Raw genomic sequence first — 21,893 nt, 5'->3', positions numbered from 1 at the left:
GCTCGGGAGACGGGCACATCGCGCACCGCTCCCGAGCATACTACTCGCCAATGTCCAGTCTCTTGACAACTAGGTTGATGAAATCCGAGCAAGGGTAGCATTCCAGAGAGACATAAGAGACTGTAACGTTCTTTGCTTCACGGAAACATGGCTCACTCGAGACACGCTATCGGAGTCGGTACAGCCAGCTGGTTTCTTCACGCATTGCGCCGACAGAAACAAGCATCTTTCTGGTATGCCTTATGATTAACGAGACGTGGTGTGATCATAACAACATACAGGAACTCAAAGTCCTTCTGTTCACATGACTTAGAATTCCTCTCAATCAAATGTCGACCGCATTATCTACCAAGAGAATTCTCTTTGATTATAATCACATCCGCATATATTCCCCCCCAAGCAGACACATCGACGGCCCTAATCTAACTTTACTTGACTCTATGTTAACTGGAAACCACATATTCTGAGGCTGCATTCATTGTAGCTGGGGATTTTAACAAGGCTAATCTGAAAACAAGACTCCCTAAATTTTATCAGCATATCGATTGTGCTACCAGGGCTGGTAAAACCCTGGATTATTGTTATTATAACTTCCGCGGCGCATATAACACCCTCCCCCGCCCTCTTTTTGGAAAAGCTGACCACGACTCCATTTTGTTGCTCCCAGCCTATAGACAGAGACTAAAACAGGAAGCTCCCGCGCTCAGGTCTGTTCAATGCTGGTCCGACCAATCTGATTCCACGCTTCAAGATTGCTTCGATCACGTGGATTGGGATATGTTTTGCATTGCGTCAAACAACAACATTGACGAATACGCTGATTCGGTGAGCGAGTTTATTAGCAAGTGCATCGGCGATGTCGTAACCACAGCAACTATTAAAACATTCCCAAACAAGAAACGGTGGATTGATGGCAGCATTTGTGCGAAACTGAAAGCGCAAACCACTACTTTTAACCAGGGCAAGGTGACCGGAAACATGACCGAATACAAACAGTGTAGCTATTCCCTCCGCAAGGCAATCAAACAAGCTAAGCGTCAGTATAGAGATAAAGTAGAGTCGCAATTCAACTGCTCAGACACGAAGTATGCGGCAGGGTCGACAGTCAATCACGGATTACAAAAAGAAAACCATCCCTGTCGCGGACCAGGATGTCTTGCTCCCAGACAGACTAAACAACTTCTTTGCTCGCTTTGAGGACAATACAGTACCACTGACACGGCCCGCTACCCAAACCTGTGGACTCTCCTTCACTGAAGCCAACGTGAGTAAAACATTTAAACGTGTTAACCCTCACAAGGTTGCAGGCCCAGACAGCATCCCCAGCCGCGTCCTCAGAGCATGCGCAGACCAGCTGGCTGGTGTGTTTACGGACATATTCAATCAATCCTTATCCCAGTCTGCTGTTCCCACATGCTTCAAAAGGGCCACCATTGTTCCTGTTCCCAAGAAAGCTAAGGTAACTGAGCTAAACGACTACCACCCTGTAGCACTCACTTCCGTCATCATGAAGTGCTTTGAGAGGCTAGTCAAGAACCATATCACCTCCACCCTACCTGACACCCTAGACAGACTCCAATTTGCTTACTACCCCAATAGGTCCACAGACGATGCAATCGCAACCACACTGCACACTGCCCTAACCCATCTGGACAAGAGGAATACCTATGTAAGAATGTTGTTCATCGACTACAGCTCAGCATTTAACACCATAGTAACCTCCAGTCTCGTCATCAAGCTTGAGACCCTGGGTCTCGACCCCGCCCTGTGCAACTGGGTACTGGACTTCCTGACGTGCCGCCCCCAGGTGGTGAGAGTAGCTAACAACATCTCCACCCCACTGATCCTCAACACTGGGGCCACACAAGGGTGCGTTCTGAGCCCTCTCCTGTACTCCCTGTTCACCCACGACTGCTTGGCCATACACACCTCCAACTCAATCATCAAGTTTGCAGACGACACTACAGTGGTAGGCTTGATTACCAACAACGATGTGATGCCCACAGGGATGAGGTGAGGGCCCTCGGAGTGTGGTGTCAGGAAAATAACCTCACACTCAACGTCAACAAAACAAAGGAGATGATTGTGGACTTCAGGAAACAGCAGAGGACAGTAGTGGAGAGGGTAGTAAGTTTTAAGTTACTCGGCGTACACATCAAGGACAAACTGAATTGGTCCACCCACACAGACAGCGTGGTGACAGCGCCTCTTCAACCTCAGGAGGCTGAAGAAATTTGGCTTGTCACCAAAAGCACCCACAAACTTTTACAGATGCACAATCGAGAGCATCCTGTCGGGCTGTATCACTGCCTGGTACGGCAACTGCTCCGCCCACAACCGTAAGGCTCTCCAGAGGGTAGTGAGATCTGCACAACACATCACCGGGGGCAAACTACCTGACCTCCAGGAAACCTAAACCACTCGATGTCACAGGAAGGTCATAAAGATCATCAAGGACAACAACCACCCGAGCCACTGCCTGTTCATCCCGCTATCATCCAGAAAGTGAAGTCAGTACAGGTGCATCAAAGCTGGGACCGAGAGACTGAAAAACAGCTTCTATCTCAAGGCCATCAGATTGTTAAACAGCTTCCACTAACATTGAGTGGCTGCTGCCAACATACTGACTCAACTCCAGCCACTTTAATAATGGAAAAATGTACGTAAAAATGTAGCCACTTTAAACAATGCCACTTAATATAATGTTTACATACACTGGCTCAACTCGTATGTACATACTGTACTCTATACCATCTACTGCATCTTGCCATCTTTATGTAACACATGTATCACTAGCCACTTTAAACAATGCCACTTTTATATGTTTGCATACTCTACATTACTCATCTCATATGTATATACTGTACTCTATACCATCTACTGCATCTTGCCTATGCGTTCTGATCCATCACTCATTCATGTATTTTTATGTAGATATTCTTCATCTCTTTACACTTGTGTGTAGAAGGTAGTTGTGAAATTGATAGGTTTGATTACTCGTTGATTATTACTGCATTGATGGAACTAGAAGCACAAGCATTTCACTACACTCGCATTAACATCTGCTAACCATGTGTATGTGACAAATAAAATTTGATTTGATTTTTGATTTGAAATGTCAGAATAATAGTACAGAGAATGATTTTTTTCAGCTTTTATTTCTTTCATCACATTCCCAGGGGGTCAGAAGTTTACATACACTCAATTAGTATTTGGTAGCATTGCCTTTAAATTGTTTAACTTGGGTCAAACATTTGGGTAGCCTTCCACAAGCTTCTCACAATATGTTGGGTGAATTTTGGCCCATTCCTCCTGACAGAGCTGGTGTAACGGAGTCAGGTTTGTAGGCCTCTTTGCTCGCACACACTTTTTCAGTTCTGCCAACAAATGTTCTATAGGATTGAGGTCAGAGCTTTGTGATGGCCACTCCAATACCTTGACTTTGTTGTCTTTAAGCCAATTTGTTACAACTTTGGAAGTGTGCTTGGGGTCATTATCCATTTGGAAGATCCATTTGCAACCAAGCTTTAACTTCCTGACTGATCTCTTGAGATGTTGCTTCAATATATCCACATAATTTTCCCTCCTCTTGATGCCATTTATTTTGTGAAGTGCACCAGTCCCTCCTGCAGCAAAGCACCCCCACAAAATGATGCTGCCACCGCCGTGCTCCACAGTTGGTATTGTGTTCTTCGGCTTGCAAGCCTAACACAGATTACATTTCTCCAAAAAGTACGATCTTTGTCCCCATGTGCAGTTGCAACCGTAGTCTGGCTTAGTCTGGTTTTGGAGCACTGGCTTCTTCCTTGCTGAGCGGCCTTTCAGGTTATGTCGATATAGGACTCGTTTTACCGTGGACATTAATACTTTTGTACCCGTTTCCTCCAGATCTTCAGAAGGTCCTTTGCTGTTGTTCTGGGATTGATTTGCACTTTTCGCACCAAAGTACGTTCATCTCTATTAGACAGAACGCGTCTCCTTCAAGGGGTATGACGGCTGTGTTGTCCCATGGTGTTTATACTTGCGTTCTATTGTTTGTACCAATGAACGTGGTACCTTCAGGCATTTGGAAATTGCCCACAAGGATGAACCAGACTTGTGGAGGTCTACCATTTGTTTTCTGAGGTCTTGGCTGATTTATTTTGATTTTCCCATGATATCAAGCAAAGAGGCACTGAGTTTGAAGGTAGGTCTTGAAATACATCCACAGGTACAGATTCAATTTACTCAAATGATGTCAATTAGCCTCAGAAGCGTCTAAAGCCATGACATATTTTTCTGGAATTTTCCAAGCTGTTTTAATTAAGGCACAGTCAACTTAGTGTGTGTAAACCTCTGACCCACTGGAATTGTGATACAGTGAAATAAGTGAAATAATCGGTCTGTAAATAATTGTTGGGAAAATTACTTGTGTCATGCCTAAAGTAGATGTCCTAACTTGTCAAAATTATAGTTTGTTAACAAGAAATTTGTAGAGTGGTTGAAAAATGAGTTTTAATGCCTCCAACCTAAGTGTATGTAAACTTCCAACATCAACTGTAGCTTTTGCACAAGAAGGCCTCATGCCACATACACATGCCCGTAACCTCAGAGTTCAAATCAATGTAAGTTATTTGCATAGAGCTTCGTTTTGGTTGATTCTGATACTTCCGAAGTGGGACACTCGGAAGCATCTTTCTACAACGAGTTAGCAAGTCAGAAAATTCAGAGTTTTCTATTTCCGAGTAGCATGTGAATGTGGCATAAGTCTCTCAATACTATAGGCCTATACTTCATGCAGTTCTCAATTAGCTAAACTAATGCTATTGCTATCTCTCTTTCTCACTACACATCCCTCCAGGCTACACAGTGAACCTGGTGAAGGAGAACACAGTGTACGCAGGTCACCACGAGCTGCTGCTGAAGGTGTTTGACCTGCAGGGTCAGGGTGCCCTACACAACCTGTCCGTCACCGTGTGTGACTGCTCCAGGGTGGCCAGCTGTCGCATGCGCAGGGCCACTGGATCCAAGATTGGAGAGAGTGCTGTAGGGATTGTCATTGCTGCCATGTTGCTAATACTAGGTATATAGTCTTTTGAGTCTTGTGTTTGGTGGAAAAGACAAACTGGCCTACATCGCCACCTAGTGTTTATTTGGCAAATTGGCCCCCACTAAATACATTTAAAACAGCACAGGTTAGTGTGAATGAAGATTTGTATCTAATCAAAATGTGTGTCCCTCCTAGGTTTTCTACTGTTGTCTCTGCTGGTGACTTCTAAGAGAGATCTGAAGCTGATCCCTCTCGATGAAATCTCTGGAGAACATCTGCTCAAATCTAACATTGAGATCCCAGGAACTGATTGCAAGGTAACCACAGACAACATTACTATCACTACAATCACGTGTTCTTCTCTGGAAATGATACGATATGCTGTTTTTGACCCCAGGTGCCTACGGCTACCATACTCCAAGTGGACAGCCAGGTGGAAACGAAAGCTGATTTTCAACACATCAAGAGGATGTCGGTTAGGAAACCTGCAATGTTCAATCAATCAATTATTTTGGTTCATACTGGGCATATTTGACAAATGGAAAACTGTTTAACCATGACAAGTAAATATTATATATTTTCCCAGGCTGTACAGAAGTCAGCCAGTATGCGAGCGCAGGTACGTTCAGGATATTCCAAGTATTCCTCCTCCTACCAAGAGCAACAACAGGGAGAGTTTCAACGAGGAACCACCCTGCGCAAGGTAGGCTATAGCAATCAAATAAATCTACTACCTTTGTACATTTTTGCCCTGTCCATTCAATTCTCCGTGGCACTGTGTTACAGCAACATTTAACATCTTGTTTCAGAGTGCGCCCACAAAATTACGCTCCAACGGTTATTATGAACAGGTATTTCAAAATCGAATATTTCAATTAACCTTTATGTGTAAGCAATTTTTCCGGAGACTTTCATTTTTACTAATGTTGCATTGTGTTGGTTTGTACGTGTGTGTCTGTTCTGTGTGTAGTGATATTGTGTTTCTCATCACTCAGGGGTCAACGGTGAGCAGATCAATGAAGACAAGAACAAGATACTCCTCATGGGAAGAAGATAATTGTCTCAACAAATCCGGGCACTTGATGACCCAACTGAATCGGGTAACAATGTGCAACAGTCACAAACAGTCATGGCTGTAATCAATGAAAAAAAAAAAACTTTCTAATTGTGATTTTTTTTTTATGTACTAGTTGAACTGTTTTCTTCTTTGTCGATTAACCTTATTGTGACCACAACTCTCCTCCATTCACTTCAATCTCTCCCTCCCTCCTGCCCTCCTTCCATCCATCTCTCCACCTTCTCCAGAGGATGTACACCCTGCAAGTTCAAGAAGTGGAGCTGGGGGACTATGCCCCGCACCCCTACGCTGAAGAGGGGGACCTAGAGACAGACCTCCAGCTGGATGCTATTTCCATCCCTGAGACCCTCTTCGACCAGGACACGCTCCTCTACCTGGGCCCCAGGTTCAACACCCTGGCCTCCATCTGCAACACCGCAGACCTCAGCTCATCCTAAGCCCATCTCGGCTCTGCCAGGACTGGCTAGATAGCATTGGCATAACAGGCTAGGTCACCGGTCACATTCCTGGATTATAAACTGGACTGGATCACTCATTCTTCAAATGAGGTAGAACAGCAAACTTGCACTTGCAAAATCTGGATGAGAACAAGCAGTGTTATTTTTTTTTTTTACAAAAACCATCAAATGCACACAGGACTACGAAGATCAGTGATCAATAAATACAAAGACCAAGATAGAACTCAGTGTTGAAATTGACCACTGAGAACACACACAGAGAGAGAAATGTAGTGAGGAAAATACTTGCATGGCATTGACTTGGCTCTGTGCTTTTATGAATGCGATGGCTGCAATTTAGAGGTGAATTAACAGTGAACATACCACACCATCGCTTACCTCTTTATTCTTCAGAAAATACATTGAGTCAGAATAGTGTAATATTGTTTTCTACGATGGTTATGATGATGATTCCCAAATCAAATTGAATTTTTCACACGCTTCGTAAACAACAGGTGTAGACTAACAGCGAACTGCTTACTTACGGGCCCTTCCCAACAATGCAGTGAAACAATATATACATAGTAGAAAAAAATTGAACCAAAAAGTATAAAAACAATAACACAAGGAATAAATAGACAAGTAATTAAAGCTTGGCTATGTACATGGGTTACCAGTACCGAGTCAATGTGCAGGGGTACGAAGTAATTGAGGTAGATATGTACATACAGGTAGGGATATAGTGACTAGGCAACAGGATAGATAATAAACAGTAACTAACAGCAGTGTATGGGGTGAGTCAAAAGAGATTAGTGCAAAAAGAATCAATGCAGATATTCCGGGTAGCTATTGGTTAACTGTTTAACTAGCTATTTAGAGGTCTTATAGCTTGGGGGTAGAAGCTGTTCAGGGTCCTGTTGGTTCCAGACTTGGTGCATCGGTACCGCTTGCCGTGCGGTAGCAGAGAGAACAGTCTATGATTTGGGTGGCTGGAGTCTTTGACATTTGTTAGGGTCTTCCTCTGACACCGCCTGGTATAGAGGTCTTGGATGGCAGGGAGCTCAGCCCCAGTGATGTGCTGGTCCGTACACACTACCCTCTGTAGCGCTTTGTGGTCGGATGCCAAACAGTTGCCAAACCAAGCGGTGATGCACCCCGTCAAGATATTCTCAATGGTGCAGCTGTAGACATTTTTGAGGATCTGAGAGCCTATGCCATGCCAAATCTTTTCAGCCTCCTGAGGAGGAAGAGGCGTTGTCGGCCCTCTTCACGGCTGTGTTGATGTGTGTGGACCATGATAGTTCCTTAGTGATGTGGACTCCGAGGAACTTGAAGCCCTCAACCTGTTCCACAACAGCCCCATCTATATACATGGGGGGCATGCTTGGATTACCAATGAAAGCTTGGGTTGAAAGGTTTGCGCTGAAGTCTGGTTGATTTATTTGTTTGTATTGGTGTTGGCTTTGAATGTATATTCTATAAGTGTTTTTTGGTATCTAAATAAAGGTAATTGTTTTACATTCATTTTGTTTTTACTTACGTAGTAATGCAGAGTTCTGTGGTATATTTTCATGCATCTCAAGTCACGGTTTCAATGAAACAAACATCTTTCCAAAATATACGTTTACTGTGATTTAATGTTCAATTCCCAACCATCCCGACTTATCAGCAGCATCAACATAGCAAAACGTAGAGACAAGTGTGAGTGCGTGGAAGTGTGTGCAGGCATTCATGCATGGGCGTGTGTGTTGTGCATTCACTTGGGAATGTAGCCAGCTTGCAGGAGCCATTGGTAGGCAGAGAGAATCCTGGGTGTGATCTTCTGTTCCACCTGGAAGCCTTTCTGTGGGTTGTCACGGATCCTCTCTAGAACACCTGGAATACACAAGCACAAAGTGTAAACCTCACACATAGCATCATACTCATGTCTGTTATTCCTACACTGCGTTAAGTGAAATGGTTGGCAATGGAAAAATACTGACTTTCAGAATATTTGATTCTGAATGCATTCATACACTCCTGCACTAGAAAGATGAGGCTTGCTGGCCTGTGAATAATTATAGACATATTTATCTTACTATCTTACATGGTCTAAAGTTCTATCGAAAACACACAAGTCTTGATATTGTGGACAGAGTACCTAGCATGCACGTGATGAGGTCTGTGGCAGTGCCCACATTGGGGTGGGGGTAGGCAGAGATTCCCATCTGGGAGGAGATGACGATGGCATGCGTGTGTTCCTCCTGGTCATGCCACTGGCGCAGGAAGCTAGCGAAAACCCTGCGCTCCATAAAGGGCCGCTGGACCAGGATCACCCTGTGGGCTGGGATAGTGGGTAAATGACAAAAATACACATAGGCCTTCTGTATAAGCATAACAACACAATCCCGGCTTGGCTAAAATGTGTTTCAGTGATTCAGTTGTGCTCCTCTGCACCTTAGTTGTAGAATAATGCCACACCAATAACAGATGCCTTTCATGTAAAAGTGTGTTTTTTCTCCATCGGTGTGTCTGTAATGAAGAGAGTCTCACCTGGGATGTTATTCTCCTTAAGCAGCCTGTAGGAGAAGCAGATGTTCTCTCCAGTGTTGGTGGCCTCTGTCTCCAGCAGTATGTTCCCCCTGGGCACTCCCACCCTCAGAGCAGCATCCAAGAACACGTCAGCCTCTGGCCTCGTCCACACACCTGGAACACACAACACACACACTAGAGACATTGGATAGTAACATACAAACATGGTATGTGTGCGTTGATGCGTGTGTGTGTGTTTTCTTGCATGGGCAGAAAGAGGGACAGAGAAAGACAGAAATAGCGGGAAAGATGCCCAGTGTCCTGCTGACCTGCAGTCTGGTTGCCTAAGTAACCAGTGAAAAGCAGCCTAGGAGCCAATCCTTCCAGGAAGAGATCAGCTGACCTCTCCGCCACACGCACGTCATGGCAACCCAGGCCTATTATGACATCACTCTGAGAGAACATAAATAATTATGACATCATTTGAAGACCGCATCGATTATTACAAAACACCAAGAGAAAATCTATGAGTATGACATGGAATATGACATCATCGTAAGAGAGGATAGTTCATTATGATGTTATTTTGGGTGAAGCCAGATGAGCTAATCATGACTTCCCAAAAGAGTGTAGCTTTACACGACTTAAAATTCAGTTTGAATCCCACTTGACATGTATCCTGTCAAAATGTATATTATGTGTATATACAGTCAGATACGAAGGCTTGCCTTTTCCAGAGATTGGTGCAGACAAAGGTAGTCCCAGAGAACTCTGGCCCACTTCTCACTCTCATTGTCCGTTCTCCTCACATGCTGCCCTGTAGGAGAGAACACAACACACTTCAAAAGCAGAACCAAATCAAATAACCAAAACAAAAATGATGACACTGAATTAATCAATAACAATACTTATTCAAAGGTCAACAATGTCCTCATTAAATACACTTGTGGAGAGGAAGCACCCTGCTTCACCTCAGGCGAGCGCAGAGCTGTAATGGTCCACTCCGTTTTGATATAGCCGCAGCATCTAGACAATAACAGCGCCCTGAGGGCAGGTGATGTGGGTCATCCTTTAAAGACAGCAGTAGCAGTGGCCAGGCTCAACATGCTGCACTACACCAGTGTTCAACTCATTCACACACATAACATCATTCAGAAGCAGTTAACGTTGACATTCTATTTCTCATTTGTCCCAAGGATAAAAGCTTGGCACAGCCCAGCGGCTCTCTCTCCCAACGTTCTCTCTTTTCTCCGCCATCTCTCAATATTTGATTCATGAATTAAGCCAGGTTCATCCTCTATCCAGGATGCACTGCCAGTGTTCCGGCATATTCCACACTCTGGCATTATTGTGAATGGCTAGTCTAAATTCGATCCAGTTATTGTCTCAGTGTAACTCTCATTGGCTAATGTGCATTTCAATGTTCTTCATCCGACTGGCTGATTAGGTCTACTGTCACTTATTCAATCGGTTGGTGAGTCTCCTGTAAACCGTGTTTTCCTTTAGCTGCTGTCAGCCCCCCTCCCTTCCTGAATAATTGGCCTTGTCCATTTTGTATTTGACTCCGATTGGCTGAGTGTAGACTGATGATAGTGTTTCTTTGTGAGGTAGAATGAAGAGAAAGGTCCCATAGAAAGACCTGGGGGGAAATAAACTTCTTCAATTGACCTCTACTCCTGCACTGTTAACCCCAAGATTTTTCCTCCAAACCTGCTTGCACACCCACTCTGGTTTAGATTGGGTGTTGTTTTGTTTTTGTCCCGAACTGGACCCAATCCTATCCACAACATAATAAGACAGATGGTTACTTAAAACCTCTTGAAACTCTAGGGGCGCTATATCATTTTTGGATAAAAAGACGTTCCCGTTTTAAGCGCAATATTTTGTCACAAAAAGATGCTCGACTATGCATATAATTGGTAGCTTTGGAAAGAAAACACTCTGACGTTTCCAGAACTGCAAAGATATTTTCTGTGCGTGCCCTAGAACGTGAGCTACAGGCAAAACCAAGATGAAACGGCATCCAGGAAATGAGCAGGATTTTTGAGGCTCCGTTTTCCATTGTCTCCTTATATGGCTGTGAATGCGAGAGGAATGAGTCTGCCCTTTCTGTCGTTTCCCCAAGGTGTCTGCAGCATTGTGACGTATTTGTAGGCATATCATTGGAAGATTGACCATAAGAGACCACATTTACCAGTTGTCCGCCCGGTGTCCTGCGCCGAAATTGGTGCGCAAACCTCAGCTGCAAGTATTTTTCCATGGAATTCAGAGAAGAAAGCAGGCTTCCACGAACGATATATCAATGAAGAGATATGTGAAAAAACACCTTGAGGATTGATTCCAAACAACGTTTGCCATATTTCGGTCGATATTATGGAGTTAACTCGGAAAAAGTTTGACGTTGTTGGTGACTGAATTTTCGGTTCGTTTCGGTAGCCAAATGTGATGTACAAAACGGAGCGATTTCTCCTACACAAAGATGCTTTCGGGAAAAACTGAACATTTGCTATGTAACTGAGAGTCTCCTCATTGAAAACATCCGAAGCTCTTCAAAGGTAAATGATTTTATTTGAATTATTTTCTTGTTTTTGTGAAAATGTTGCTGGCTGAATTCTAGGTTTATAGCTATGTTAGCAATCAATACTCTTACACAAATGCTTGTTTAGCTATGGTTGAAAAGCATATTTTGAAAATCTGAGATGACAGTGTTGTTAACAAAAGTCTAAGCTTGAGAGCAAATATATTTATTTCATTTCATTTGCGATTTTCATGAATAGTTAACGTTGCGTTATGGTAATGAGCTTGAGGCTATAAATAGAATCCTGGATCCGGGATTGCGCGACGCAACAGGTTTTAATGCAAAAAAAAACTAAAGTAGGGTGGTTAGTCGGGCATATAACGCAAAAGTCTAGAAACCCATAGGTTGTGAGTTGGAATCTCATCAGAAAACTTTAGCATTTAAGCTAATTAGCAACTGTTCAACTACTAACTACTTTTTAGTTACTTTGCAACTATTTAGCATGTCAGCTAATCATTCCCCTAACCCTTTTAGCTAACCCTTCCCTTAACCCTTAACCTAACACCTAAACTTAACCATAGCTTTACTAATGTTAGCCACCTCCATAGGATTCCTTAACATACCATACCTTTCGCCAATTTGTACCAAATTGTACGTTTTGCAAATTCGTAAGATAGAGTGGGGCAAAAAAGTATTTAGTCTGCCAAAAATTTAGCAAATTTTCCCACTTAAAAAGATGAGAGAGGCCTGTAATTTTCATCAACTATGACAGGCAAAATTAGAAGAAAAAACTTCCTTAAAATCACATTGTAGGATTTTTAATTAATTTATTAGCAAATTATGGCGGAAAATAAGTATTTGGTCACCTACAAACAAGCAAGATTTCTGGCTCTCGCAGACCTGTAACTTCTTCTTTAAGAGGCTCCTCTGTCCTCCACTCGTTACCTGTATTAATGGCACCTGTTTGAACTTGTTATCAGTATAAAAGACACCTGTCCACAACCTCAAACAGTCACACTCCAAACTCCACTATGGCCAAGACCAAAGAGCTGTCAAAGGACACCAGAAACAAAATTGTAGACCTGCACCAGGCTGGGAAGACTGAATCAGCAATAGGTAAGCAGCTTGGTTTGAAGAAATCAACTGTGGGAGCAATTATTAGGAAATGGAAAACATACAAGATCACTGATAATCTCCCTCGATCATGGGCTCCACGCAAGATCTCACCCCGTGGGGTCAAAATGATCACAAGAACGGATGAGCAAAAATCCCAGAACCACACGGGGGGACCTAGTGAATGATCTGCAGAGAGCTGGGACCAAAGTAACAACGCCTTCCATCAGTAACACACTACGCCGCTAGGGACTCGAATCCTGCAGTGCCAGAAGTGTCCCCCTGCTTAAGCCAGTACATGTCCAGGCACGTCTGAAGTTTGCTAGAGAGCATTTGGATGACCCAGAAGAAGATTGGGAGAATGTCATATGGTCAGATGAAACCAAAATATAACTTTTTGGTAATAACTCAACTCGTCGTGTTTGGAGGACAAAGAATGCTGAGTTGCATCCAAAGAACACCATACCTACTGTGAAGCATGGGGGTGGAAACATCATTCTTTGGGGCTGTTTTTCTGCAAAGGGACCAGGACGACTGATCCATGTAAAGGAAAGAATGAATGGGGCCATGTATTGTGAGATTTTGAGTGAAAACCTCCTTCCATCAGCAAGGGCATTGAAGATGAAATGTGGCTGGGTCTTCAGCATGACAATGATCCCAAACACACCGCCCGGGCAACGAAGGAGTGGCTTCGTAAGAAGCATTTCAAGGTCCTGGAGTGGCCTAGCCAGTCTCCAGATCTCAACCCCATAGAAAATCTTTGGAGGGAGTCTAAAGTCCGTGTTGCCCAGCAACAGCCCCAAAACATCACTGCTCTAGAGGAGATCTGCATGGAGGAATGGGCCAAAATACCAGCAACAGTGTGTGAAAACCTTGTGAAGACTTACAGAAAACGTTTGACCTCTGTCATTGCCAACAAAGGGTATATAACAAAGTATTGAGATAAACTTTTGTTATTGACCAAATACTTATTTTCCACCATAATTTGCAAATAAATTAATTAAAAATCCTACAATGTGATTTTCTGGATTTTATTTATTCTCATTTTGTCTGTCATAGTTGAAGTGTACCTATGATGAAAATTACAGGCCTCTCTCATCTTTTTAAGTGGGAGAACTTGCACAATTGGTGGCTGACTAAATACTTTTCCCCCCACTGTATAAAATGAATTGTAATTTGTAACATTTAATACGAAATGGGTCAAGGACATCCACAAATTACTACATACCATATGAAGCGTAACACACTGTATCATACTTCGTGGAGTGTCTCGGGTTTACCTACATAATAATACGAAATGCTCTAAGACAAGGTTGAGTTTCTGTCATATTGCTTACATCTGCCTAGTTCTATTCGATCGGTGGAGGGGAGTAAATGAGGACAGAGGGAAGGAAAACGTTTTGTGGAATGAAACGCAGCTATGGTGTGCCAGCCCTGACTGCTCATCTAACTGCCTGACCTGACCCTGCTCGCTCTCACTGCCCTCTGGAAGTCCAGTCAGCAGCAGCACACAGTAAACATCCGCTCGTGTGTGTGACCCCGGGCACAGAGGTCAAAAGTCAGCTCAAACACACTGTTGTTTTTTTCACAGAGAAATACATAGAAAAATCCTTTAGCGAGGGTGACAGACGTGTCACTGAGAATTCCTGAGATTCCGGCTCTGAAAATGTTGTTAAAATAGAAGTTGATAGCTGAGACCAAATGTCTAACGGCAGATGCTAAGTGGAATCCTTGGGACGACCTTACCCTACCCTTACCTTAACCGTTTTAAATGTCATCTTCAACGGGGACACGTCAGAGTTAGACGTCCTAAGGATTCCACTTAAGACTTGTCCAGTGTTTAACACGTACCCGTACTTGCATTTTTGATTAGTTTCTAGACATCCTAAAGGGTAAATGTGTGATGTTGATATTATAAGGGAAAACCCTGAACAAGTAAATATGACATCACAGTAACTATCTGATGACATCAGCACTGACACCTGTACAGTTGTGATAAGTATGTTATGTTATGTTATGAGTATGTATGAGTATAGTACATTGTGTAAATAAAACAATATAGAATCAAGTGTAATTAAACACATTCAATCATAAATAAATACCATATTTTACAGTTATACAAATATTTCTTTAGTCCTATAATATGAACAAACTACATTTGGTAGGTGCTAAACAGTGAGGACGTCTTTCAGGCATGGACGTCTTTCATTCCATTTCCCTGGCAGACCTACAACCTGGTGGGCTTTTCCTCCCCACTGCCCTGTCCCTGGGTCTGCAGGTAGACATCATACAGCTCCCTGAGGTGGATTATCAGCTCCTCTGTGTTCTGGCCTGTGAGGGCTGACACAGGGATCACCCTTTGGGCCATGTGGCCCCTGAGGGCGTCCATTTTCCCCCGAGCCCCAAGCAGGTCCATTTTGTTGGCCACGATAACGTGGGGCCAGTGGGAGAGTCCGGCTCGTACTGGTTCAGCTCGAAACGCAGGTGCTGGAGCTGGGTCCAGGGTTCTGGGGAGGACAGGTGCAGGACAAAGAGCAGGAAGCGACAGCGCTCAACGTGGCGCAGGAAGAAGATCCCCAGGCCTCGGTTCAGATGGACCCCATGTATGATACCAGGGATGTCAGCCACCAGATATTGGGAAGGGGAGGGGTGGTAAACTGCATGATCAACCTTTGTGCCCAACATAATATTCAACAGTAAGACAAACTCCATTACCTGCCACTTGCTCATGGTCCCTGTACTTAACAATTCCCACGTGGGGGTTGAGGGTTGTGAAGGAGTAGGCAGCCACAGCAGGCCTGGCATTGGAGATGGTCCATAGAAGAGAAGACTTCCCTGCATTAGGAAACCCAACCTGAAGCGGAAAAACACTCACCAACATGTAAATCTAAGAAAATGTTATACATTTTTGTGGGATCAAGTAACATCCCATTTATATGTCCACAAAATGATTGTAACCAGCCCACATTATAATAACATAGACCTAGTCAGAGGAGAGTGAGCCCCACTCCCATGTCTCACCAGTCCAGCCATGGGCCATGGTACGCAGCTCCAGCTGGAGGACAACTCTCCTGGCCTCTCTCTCCCGGGGTGGCCGTCATTGGGGCACGGTTCTCATTGGACAGGAAGCGCAGTTCCTCTTTCCCCCCCAGCCACTCCAAACACAGCCACGTACCCCTGGCTATGCTGGGAGATGTCTGCCATAGTCTCCCCCGCTCCCTCACCACCGTGCCCACTGGTACCTGCATGGTTCCAAAACACCACACACAACATTCAGTTTGGCCTTCACTTTATTATACAGTCAGCATTTCGGTATTTGGTATTTACTTAGTAATTACATCGCAAAATGAAAGTCATTCAAATCTACGTTCATACAAGAGCCCCTAATTCAAAGCAACATCCCGGCCGTAGCCATGGGCACTAACTCACAGCGATGTAGATTGTGCTGACGTTGCGTCTGTAGCAGTAAACGGGGGTGACCTGCGTTTGACCTGTCGTTCGTCTGGAGTCACGCAAGTAACAGAGACGGAAATAGGGCTTGATGTAAGCATCCGAAACCTTCCTCCACAGCGTTGATCTGAAGAGGTGAACGAAAGCTTCTCAGAAGATCAAGACTTTTTTAACCAGATTATAAACCAGATCGGTTTGAGAAAAGTGCAACACTGTTGAGAGTGACAGTGTCTCTCACCCACTTTTGATGATGTTCCCACCATCTCCTCCATTCCCTCTGTCCGGTCCACCCCACACTTTCCAGGGCTCACTATGGAAGGTGCAGGCCCCTTTCCCACCTGCTCCAGTCAGTAGCTTCACATTGCGGTGGTCCACAAAGTGGCGAGTCTAAACAGAGTGAGAGCTTAAAGATATCCACCTGCATTCTAAACTCATATCCCACTTGCACCCTCTTGAAAGCGTAACTAAGCTAATATCATTGTCACATCTTATAGTCTAATCAATATTTCCTTATCCTTATTTGTGTCACGTTCTGACCTTAGTTCTGTTATTTAATCTTTGTTTTAGTATGGTCAGGGCGTGAGTTGGGTGGGCAGTCTATGTTTGTTTTTCTATGTTGGTTTTTGAGTTCGGCCTAGTATGGTTCTCAATCAGAGGCAGCTGTCAATTGTTGTCCCTGATTGAGAATCATACTTAGTTAGCCTGGGTTTCACTTTTGGGTTGTGTTTGTCTTCCGTGTCAGTGTTTGTCGCCACACGGGACTGTTTCGTTCATTTTCACATTTATTGTTTTGTATTTCGTAGTGTTCAGTTTATGTTTTAAAATAAACATTATGGACACTTGCCACGCTGCGTTTTGGTCCTCCGATCCTTCTCGCTTCTCCTCCTCAGAAGAGGAGGACGAGATCCCTTACAATTTGAGTCAGTGTTCACTTCGTCAACAATAATAGTGACTCAAATATTAATCACACACCTATTTTCAATGGCAATTGACGAGACTATAAATGACTAAATAGACCCAGAAACAAATATATTTCAGTTGAATAAAATGAGACAAAATTAAATTATATGTGACTAAAATCTCACTACTAAATGGACTGGACAAGAGTTTTTGGAGAGATTGAGAGCTTTGAGTGATGAGCACAATTAATATTGGCAGCACAGAATCACAGCGCAGTTCTGTTAAGCAGTATGAAGGACCAGCCTAGCCTACATCAGCTTGTCAGCTGCGGGGGAGCAAGCGATGAGTGTGGGTGGTCAGACAGGCTGATAGGCTCCGCTCCACCTCCAATCATACACATATTCAACGTAACTAACCAGTCACCACCAGCCTTCTAGTTAGATACCCTTTGCCTGGTTAAGAAACACAAGCTGCTTAAATAAAAAATAAAAAACAGCAGCAGCATTAAGTTTAATAGTAAAACAACAGTCGAGCTATGTTTTTCTCTCCCTTGAGTATAGGAACGCTTTTGAATTTGTAGTCTCACTCAACCCTCACACTTTTCCCACTGCATTTCATAGACAGGTTCTGTAATTAACGTACTAGCCAAGTTTCCCTCTTTTCCTCAGAGAAAACGGCTTGATTCTAGGCATTACCGTTCAAAAGATATTGTCCATAATACCAGCACTCACTTTTTTTCTTTCTATCACGCATTTGTGGGACACATTTTACATTCATAAAGCATATCACGGCCTTTGCCAAGAGTGTTCAAAGCTGTCATCAAGGTAAAGGGATGCTATTTGAAGAATCTGAAATATAAAATATATTTTGATTTGTTTAACACTTTTTTGGTTACATGATTCCATATGTGTTATTTCATAGTTTTGATGTCTTCACTATTATTCTACGTATGTGGAAAATAGTAAAAATCAAAGAAAACCCTTGAATGAGTAGGTGTTCTAAAACTTTTGACCGGTAGTGTATGTTTGTCATATTTCTACTGTTGGCAAGAGAATTGGATGTTATGCAGAAGAATATGTTGGTAGGACAAGTCTATGTATGTTTGTGCACATGGAAGACAGTGATTTATGTTTACTATAGGTTAATGAGGCAATACAAATGTGATGTGACTAAAATGAAAGGGCATTTAGTTGACATAAATGACCCACTGTTTCTCATTCTGACATTAAATAGACCAAATCATTATTCAAATGACAAGAATGCAACTAAGACAATGATATTTTAGTCAAAATGAATAAGACCATTTTTTAGAAAATGTAGCAAACTTAATAAAAAATAAAAAACTGAAATGTGACATTTACATGCAGTACCAGTCAAAGGTTTGGAGACACCTATCCATTCCATTTTATTTATTTATTTCTTTAACGATTTTCTACATTGTAGAATAATAGTGACGGTATCAAAAATATTAAATAACACATATGGAATCATGTAGTAACCAAAAAAGTGTTAAACAAATCAAAATATTCTTCAACGTAGCCACCCATTGCCTTGATGACAGATTTGCACATTCTTGGCATTCTCTCAACCAGCTTCACCTGGAATGCATGTCAATTAACAGGTGTGCCTTCTTAAAAGTTAATTTGTGGAATTTATTTCCTTCGTAATGCGTTTCAGCCAATCAGTTGTGTTGTGACAAGGTAGTGGGTATACAGAAGATAGCCTTATTTGGTAAAAGACCAAGTCCATATTATAGCAAGAACAACTCAAATAATCAAAGAGAAACGAGTCCATCATTACATGAAGCTAAGTCAAGTGAAAAGTTCCTTCAAGTGCAGTCTCAAAAACCATCAAGAACTATGAAGAAATTGGCTCTCACGAGAACCGCCACAGGAATGGAAGACCCAGAGTTACCTCTGCTGTAGAGGATAATTTCATTAGTTACCAGCCTCTGACTGCAGCCCAAATAAATGCTTCACAGAGTTCAAGTAACAGATACATCACAACATCAACTGTTCAGAAGAGACTGCATGAAATCAGGCTTTCAAGGTCAAATTGCTGCAAAGACACCACTACTAAAGGGCACCAATGACAAGAAGAGACTTGTTTGAGCCAAGAAACCAAAGCAATATACATTAGATCAGTAGAAATCTGTCTTTTGGTCTGATGAGTCCAAATTAGATTTTTGGTTCCAACCGCAGTGTCTTTGTAAGACGGATGATCTACGAATGTGTGGTCCCCACCATGAAGCATGGAGGAGGAGGTGTGTTGTTGTTTTTTGCTGGTGACACTTTCTGTGATTTATTTAGAATTCAAGGCACACTTAACCAGCATGGTTATCACAGCATTCTGCAGCAATACGCCATCCCATCTGGTATGCACTTAGTGAGACTATCATATGTTTTTCAACAAGACAAAGACCAAACACACCTCCAGGCTGTGTAAGGGCTATTTGACCAATAAAGAGTGATGGAGTGCTGCATCAGATGACCTGGCCTCCACAATCCCCTGACCTCAACCCAGTTGAAATAGTTTGGACCTCAGAGTGAAGGAAAAGTGGCCAACAAGTGCACAGCATATGTTGGAACTCCTTCAAGACTGTTGGAAAAGCATTCCAGGTGAAACTGGATAAGAGAATGCCAAGAGTGTGCAAAGCTGTCATCAAGACAAAGGGTGGCTACTTTGAAGAATGTAAAATATATTTTCATTTTTTTAAACACTTTTTTAGTTACTACATGATCCCATGTGTTATTTCATGTTAATTTCCTTTTGATTCTACAATGTAGACAATAGTAAAAATAAAGAAAAACCCTTGAATGAGTAGGTGTGTCCAAACTTTTGACTGGTACTGTAAGTATTCAGACCCTTTACTCTGTAAATTGAAGCACCTTTGCCAGCGATATTGGGTATGACGCTACAAGCTTGGCACACCTGTATTTGGGGAGTTACTCCTATTCTTTTCTGCAGATCCTCTCCAGCTCTGTCAGGTTGGATGGGGAGTGTCGCTGCACAACTATTTTCAAGTATCTCTAGAGATGTTCGATCGTGCCACTCCGGGCCACTCGAGGACATTCAGAGACTTGTCCAGAAGCCACTCCTGCGTTGTCTTGGCCATGTGCACTTAGGGTCGTTGTCCTATTGGAAGGTGAACCTTCGCCCCAGTCTGAGGTGTTTAGCAGGGTTTCATCAACGATCTCTCTGGACTTTGCTCCATTCATCTTTCCCTCGATCCTGACTATTCTCCCAGTACCTGGCGCTGAAAAACATCCCCACAGCATGATGCTGCCACCACCATGCTTCCCCATAGGGATGGTGCCAGGTTTCCTCCAGGCATGATGCTTGGCATTCAGGCCAAAGAGTTCAATCTTAGTTTCATCAGACAAGAGAATCTTGTTTCTCATGGTCTGAGTCTTTTAGGTGCCTTTTACTGAGGAGTGGCTTCTGTCTGGCCACTCTACAATAAAGGCCTGATTGATGGAGTGCTGCAGACATGGTTGTCCTTCTGGAAGGTTCTCCCATCTCCACAGAGGAACTCTAGACCTCTGTCAGAGTGCTCATCGTGTTCGGCCCTTCTCCCCCAATTGCTCAGTTTGGCCGGGCAGCTAGCTCTAGGATGTCTTAGTGGTTCCAAACTTCCCCCATTTAGGAATGATGAAGGCCACTGTGTTCTTGGAGACCTTCAATGCTGCAGCAATGTTTTGGTACCCTTCCCTGATCTGTGACTCGAGACAATCCTGTCTCAGAGCTCTAAGGACAATTACTTGGACCTCATGGCTTGGTTTTTGCTCTGACATGCACTGTCAACTGTGGGACATTATATAGACAGGTGTGTCTGTCCAAATCATGTCCAATCAATTTAATTTACCAAAGATGGACTCAAATCAAGTTGTACAAACATCTGAAGGGTGATCAATGGTAACAGGATGTACCGGAGATGAATTTCGAGTCTCATAGCAAAGGGTCTGAATACTTACATAAATAGGGTATGTTTTTTGTAATACAATCGCAAAAATAAAATAAAAACCTGTTGTCATTATGGGTTATTGTTTGTAGATTGATGAGGAAAATGTTTTATTTAATCAATTTTAGAATAAGGCTATAACGTAACTTAATGTGGTCAAGGAGTCTTCTGAAAGCACATTACTTGGCAATGTAAACAACCATGTTGTGCAGTGCATGGTTAACTTTTCTTAGTGAGTCGCTAACCGAGCTAGTTAGCTTTATCACATTAAAACATACCAGCTTTTTTCTGACAGTTCTTTCTTTTTGAGATTTGTGCACAGGACGTGGTGACTTTCCTGATTCCAGTTGTTTTCCTCTGTGCTGCCAAGTGGCTTCTGAGCCCCGTCAACCAGCTGCCCTTCACCTCGTTCCTAACGCAAACGTGTGCAAATATTCAGCTTATCTCTTGGACAAGCCATCTTCGGCTCTGAACCTTTGACAATATAGTTAACATTGCAAAATAATAGAATGTCATGTCAAAGGGAGACAGCCAGAAGTGTCGCCCTGACTTCGTTAACTAGCCAACAGTAACGTTACTATAGCAGGATAATGTGTTAGTTAGCTAGCTAACGTAGCTCGCTGACTGTGGCCATGAGCCAACCTCAGCTAGACAAGTCCCTTTCGACAAGCCTACTAATGAAATCGGCCAAACAAAATGTCCATCTATCTCTAGATATTTTACAAAACCTCGCAATCTAACAACGCTAAACAAACATGAAGCTTTTATATCAATGCTAGCTGTTTGGAACAACAACTTCACTTCAGCAGCATGCTACGGTAGCCCCGAGGCTCAAAAAGCATGTAAAGTCAAAGCATGGGTCGTGTAATGGAACATTGCTTCATACAAGACAGACA

At 43.1% G+C, this 21,893-nt stretch overlaps 2 protein-coding genes across 7 annotated transcripts in view; one reads left to right on the top strand and one right to left on the bottom strand.

The window, feature by feature from the left end:
* cdh26.2 (cadherin 26, tandem duplicate 2) overlaps positions 1-8,064 on the top strand; it is a 26,348-nt gene extending 18,284 nt beyond the window's left edge. For all 3 annotated transcript variants that reach the window (XM_064923394.1, XM_064923395.1, XM_064923396.1), the window contains 7 exons: positions 4,841-5,062; positions 5,225-5,346; positions 5,427-5,504; positions 5,616-5,732; positions 5,839-5,880; positions 6,025-6,129; positions 6,335-8,064. In XM_064923394.1, the coding sequence (XP_064779466.1) occupies positions 4,841-5,062; positions 5,225-5,346; positions 5,427-5,504; positions 5,616-5,732; positions 5,839-5,880; positions 6,025-6,129; positions 6,335-6,544 (896 nt within the window). In that variant the 3' untranslated portion in view covers positions 6,545-8,064. The remainder of the gene's footprint in view (positions 1-4,840; positions 5,063-5,224; positions 5,347-5,426; positions 5,505-5,615; positions 5,733-5,838; positions 5,881-6,024; positions 6,130-6,334) is intronic.
* Positions 7,751-21,809, bottom strand: LOC135504644 (uncharacterized protein SCO4629-like). Of its 4 annotated transcripts, none has more exons than XM_064923398.1 (10): positions 21,276-21,809; positions 16,375-16,523; positions 16,116-16,263; positions 15,708-15,928; positions 15,402-15,540; positions 9,784-9,872; positions 9,385-9,508; positions 9,077-9,229; positions 8,685-8,867; positions 7,751-8,419 (listed from the first exon to the last, which is right to left on the bottom strand). In XM_064923398.1, the coding sequence occupies exons 4-10, from the start codon at positions 15,717-15,719 to the stop codon at positions 8,301-8,303; spliced, it is 819 nt and encodes a 272-aa protein (XP_064779470.1). In that variant the 5' UTR covers positions 15,720-15,928; positions 16,116-16,263; positions 16,375-16,523; positions 21,276-21,809; the 3' UTR covers positions 7,751-8,300. The 4 variants fall into 4 exon arrangements, with proteins under 4 accessions (XP_064779470.1, XP_064779469.1, XP_064779471.1 ...); XM_064923397.1 differs by having other exon boundaries at positions 16,379-16,523; XM_064923399.1 differs by lacking the exon at positions 21,276-21,809 and having other exon boundaries at positions 16,379-17,817.
* Between the last annotated feature and the right edge of the window lie 84 nt (positions 21,810-21,893).

This window comes from Oncorhynchus masou, chromosome 18 (assembly GCF_036934945.1).
Source record: "Oncorhynchus masou masou isolate Uvic2021 chromosome 18, UVic_Omas_1.1, whole genome shotgun sequence".
NCBI lineage: Eukaryota > Metazoa > Chordata > Actinopteri > Salmoniformes > Salmonidae > Oncorhynchus > Oncorhynchus masou.
Note: the sequence above shows the minus strand (reverse complement) of the source record. Positions and strands in the feature narration are given on the sequence as shown.

Bases quoted from the DNA above. Each gene is read 5' to 3' on its own strand.
- LOC135504644 (XM_064923398.1), bottom strand. The intron at 9,509-9,783 runs GCAAGCCTTCGT...ATGTTCTCTCAG, and splicing joins TGCACCAATCTCTGGAAAAG to AGTGATGTCATAATAGGCCT. The intron at 8,868-9,076 runs GTGAGACTCTCT...CCACTATCCCAG, and splicing joins TAAGGAGAATAACATCCCAG to CCCACAGGGTGATCCTGGTC.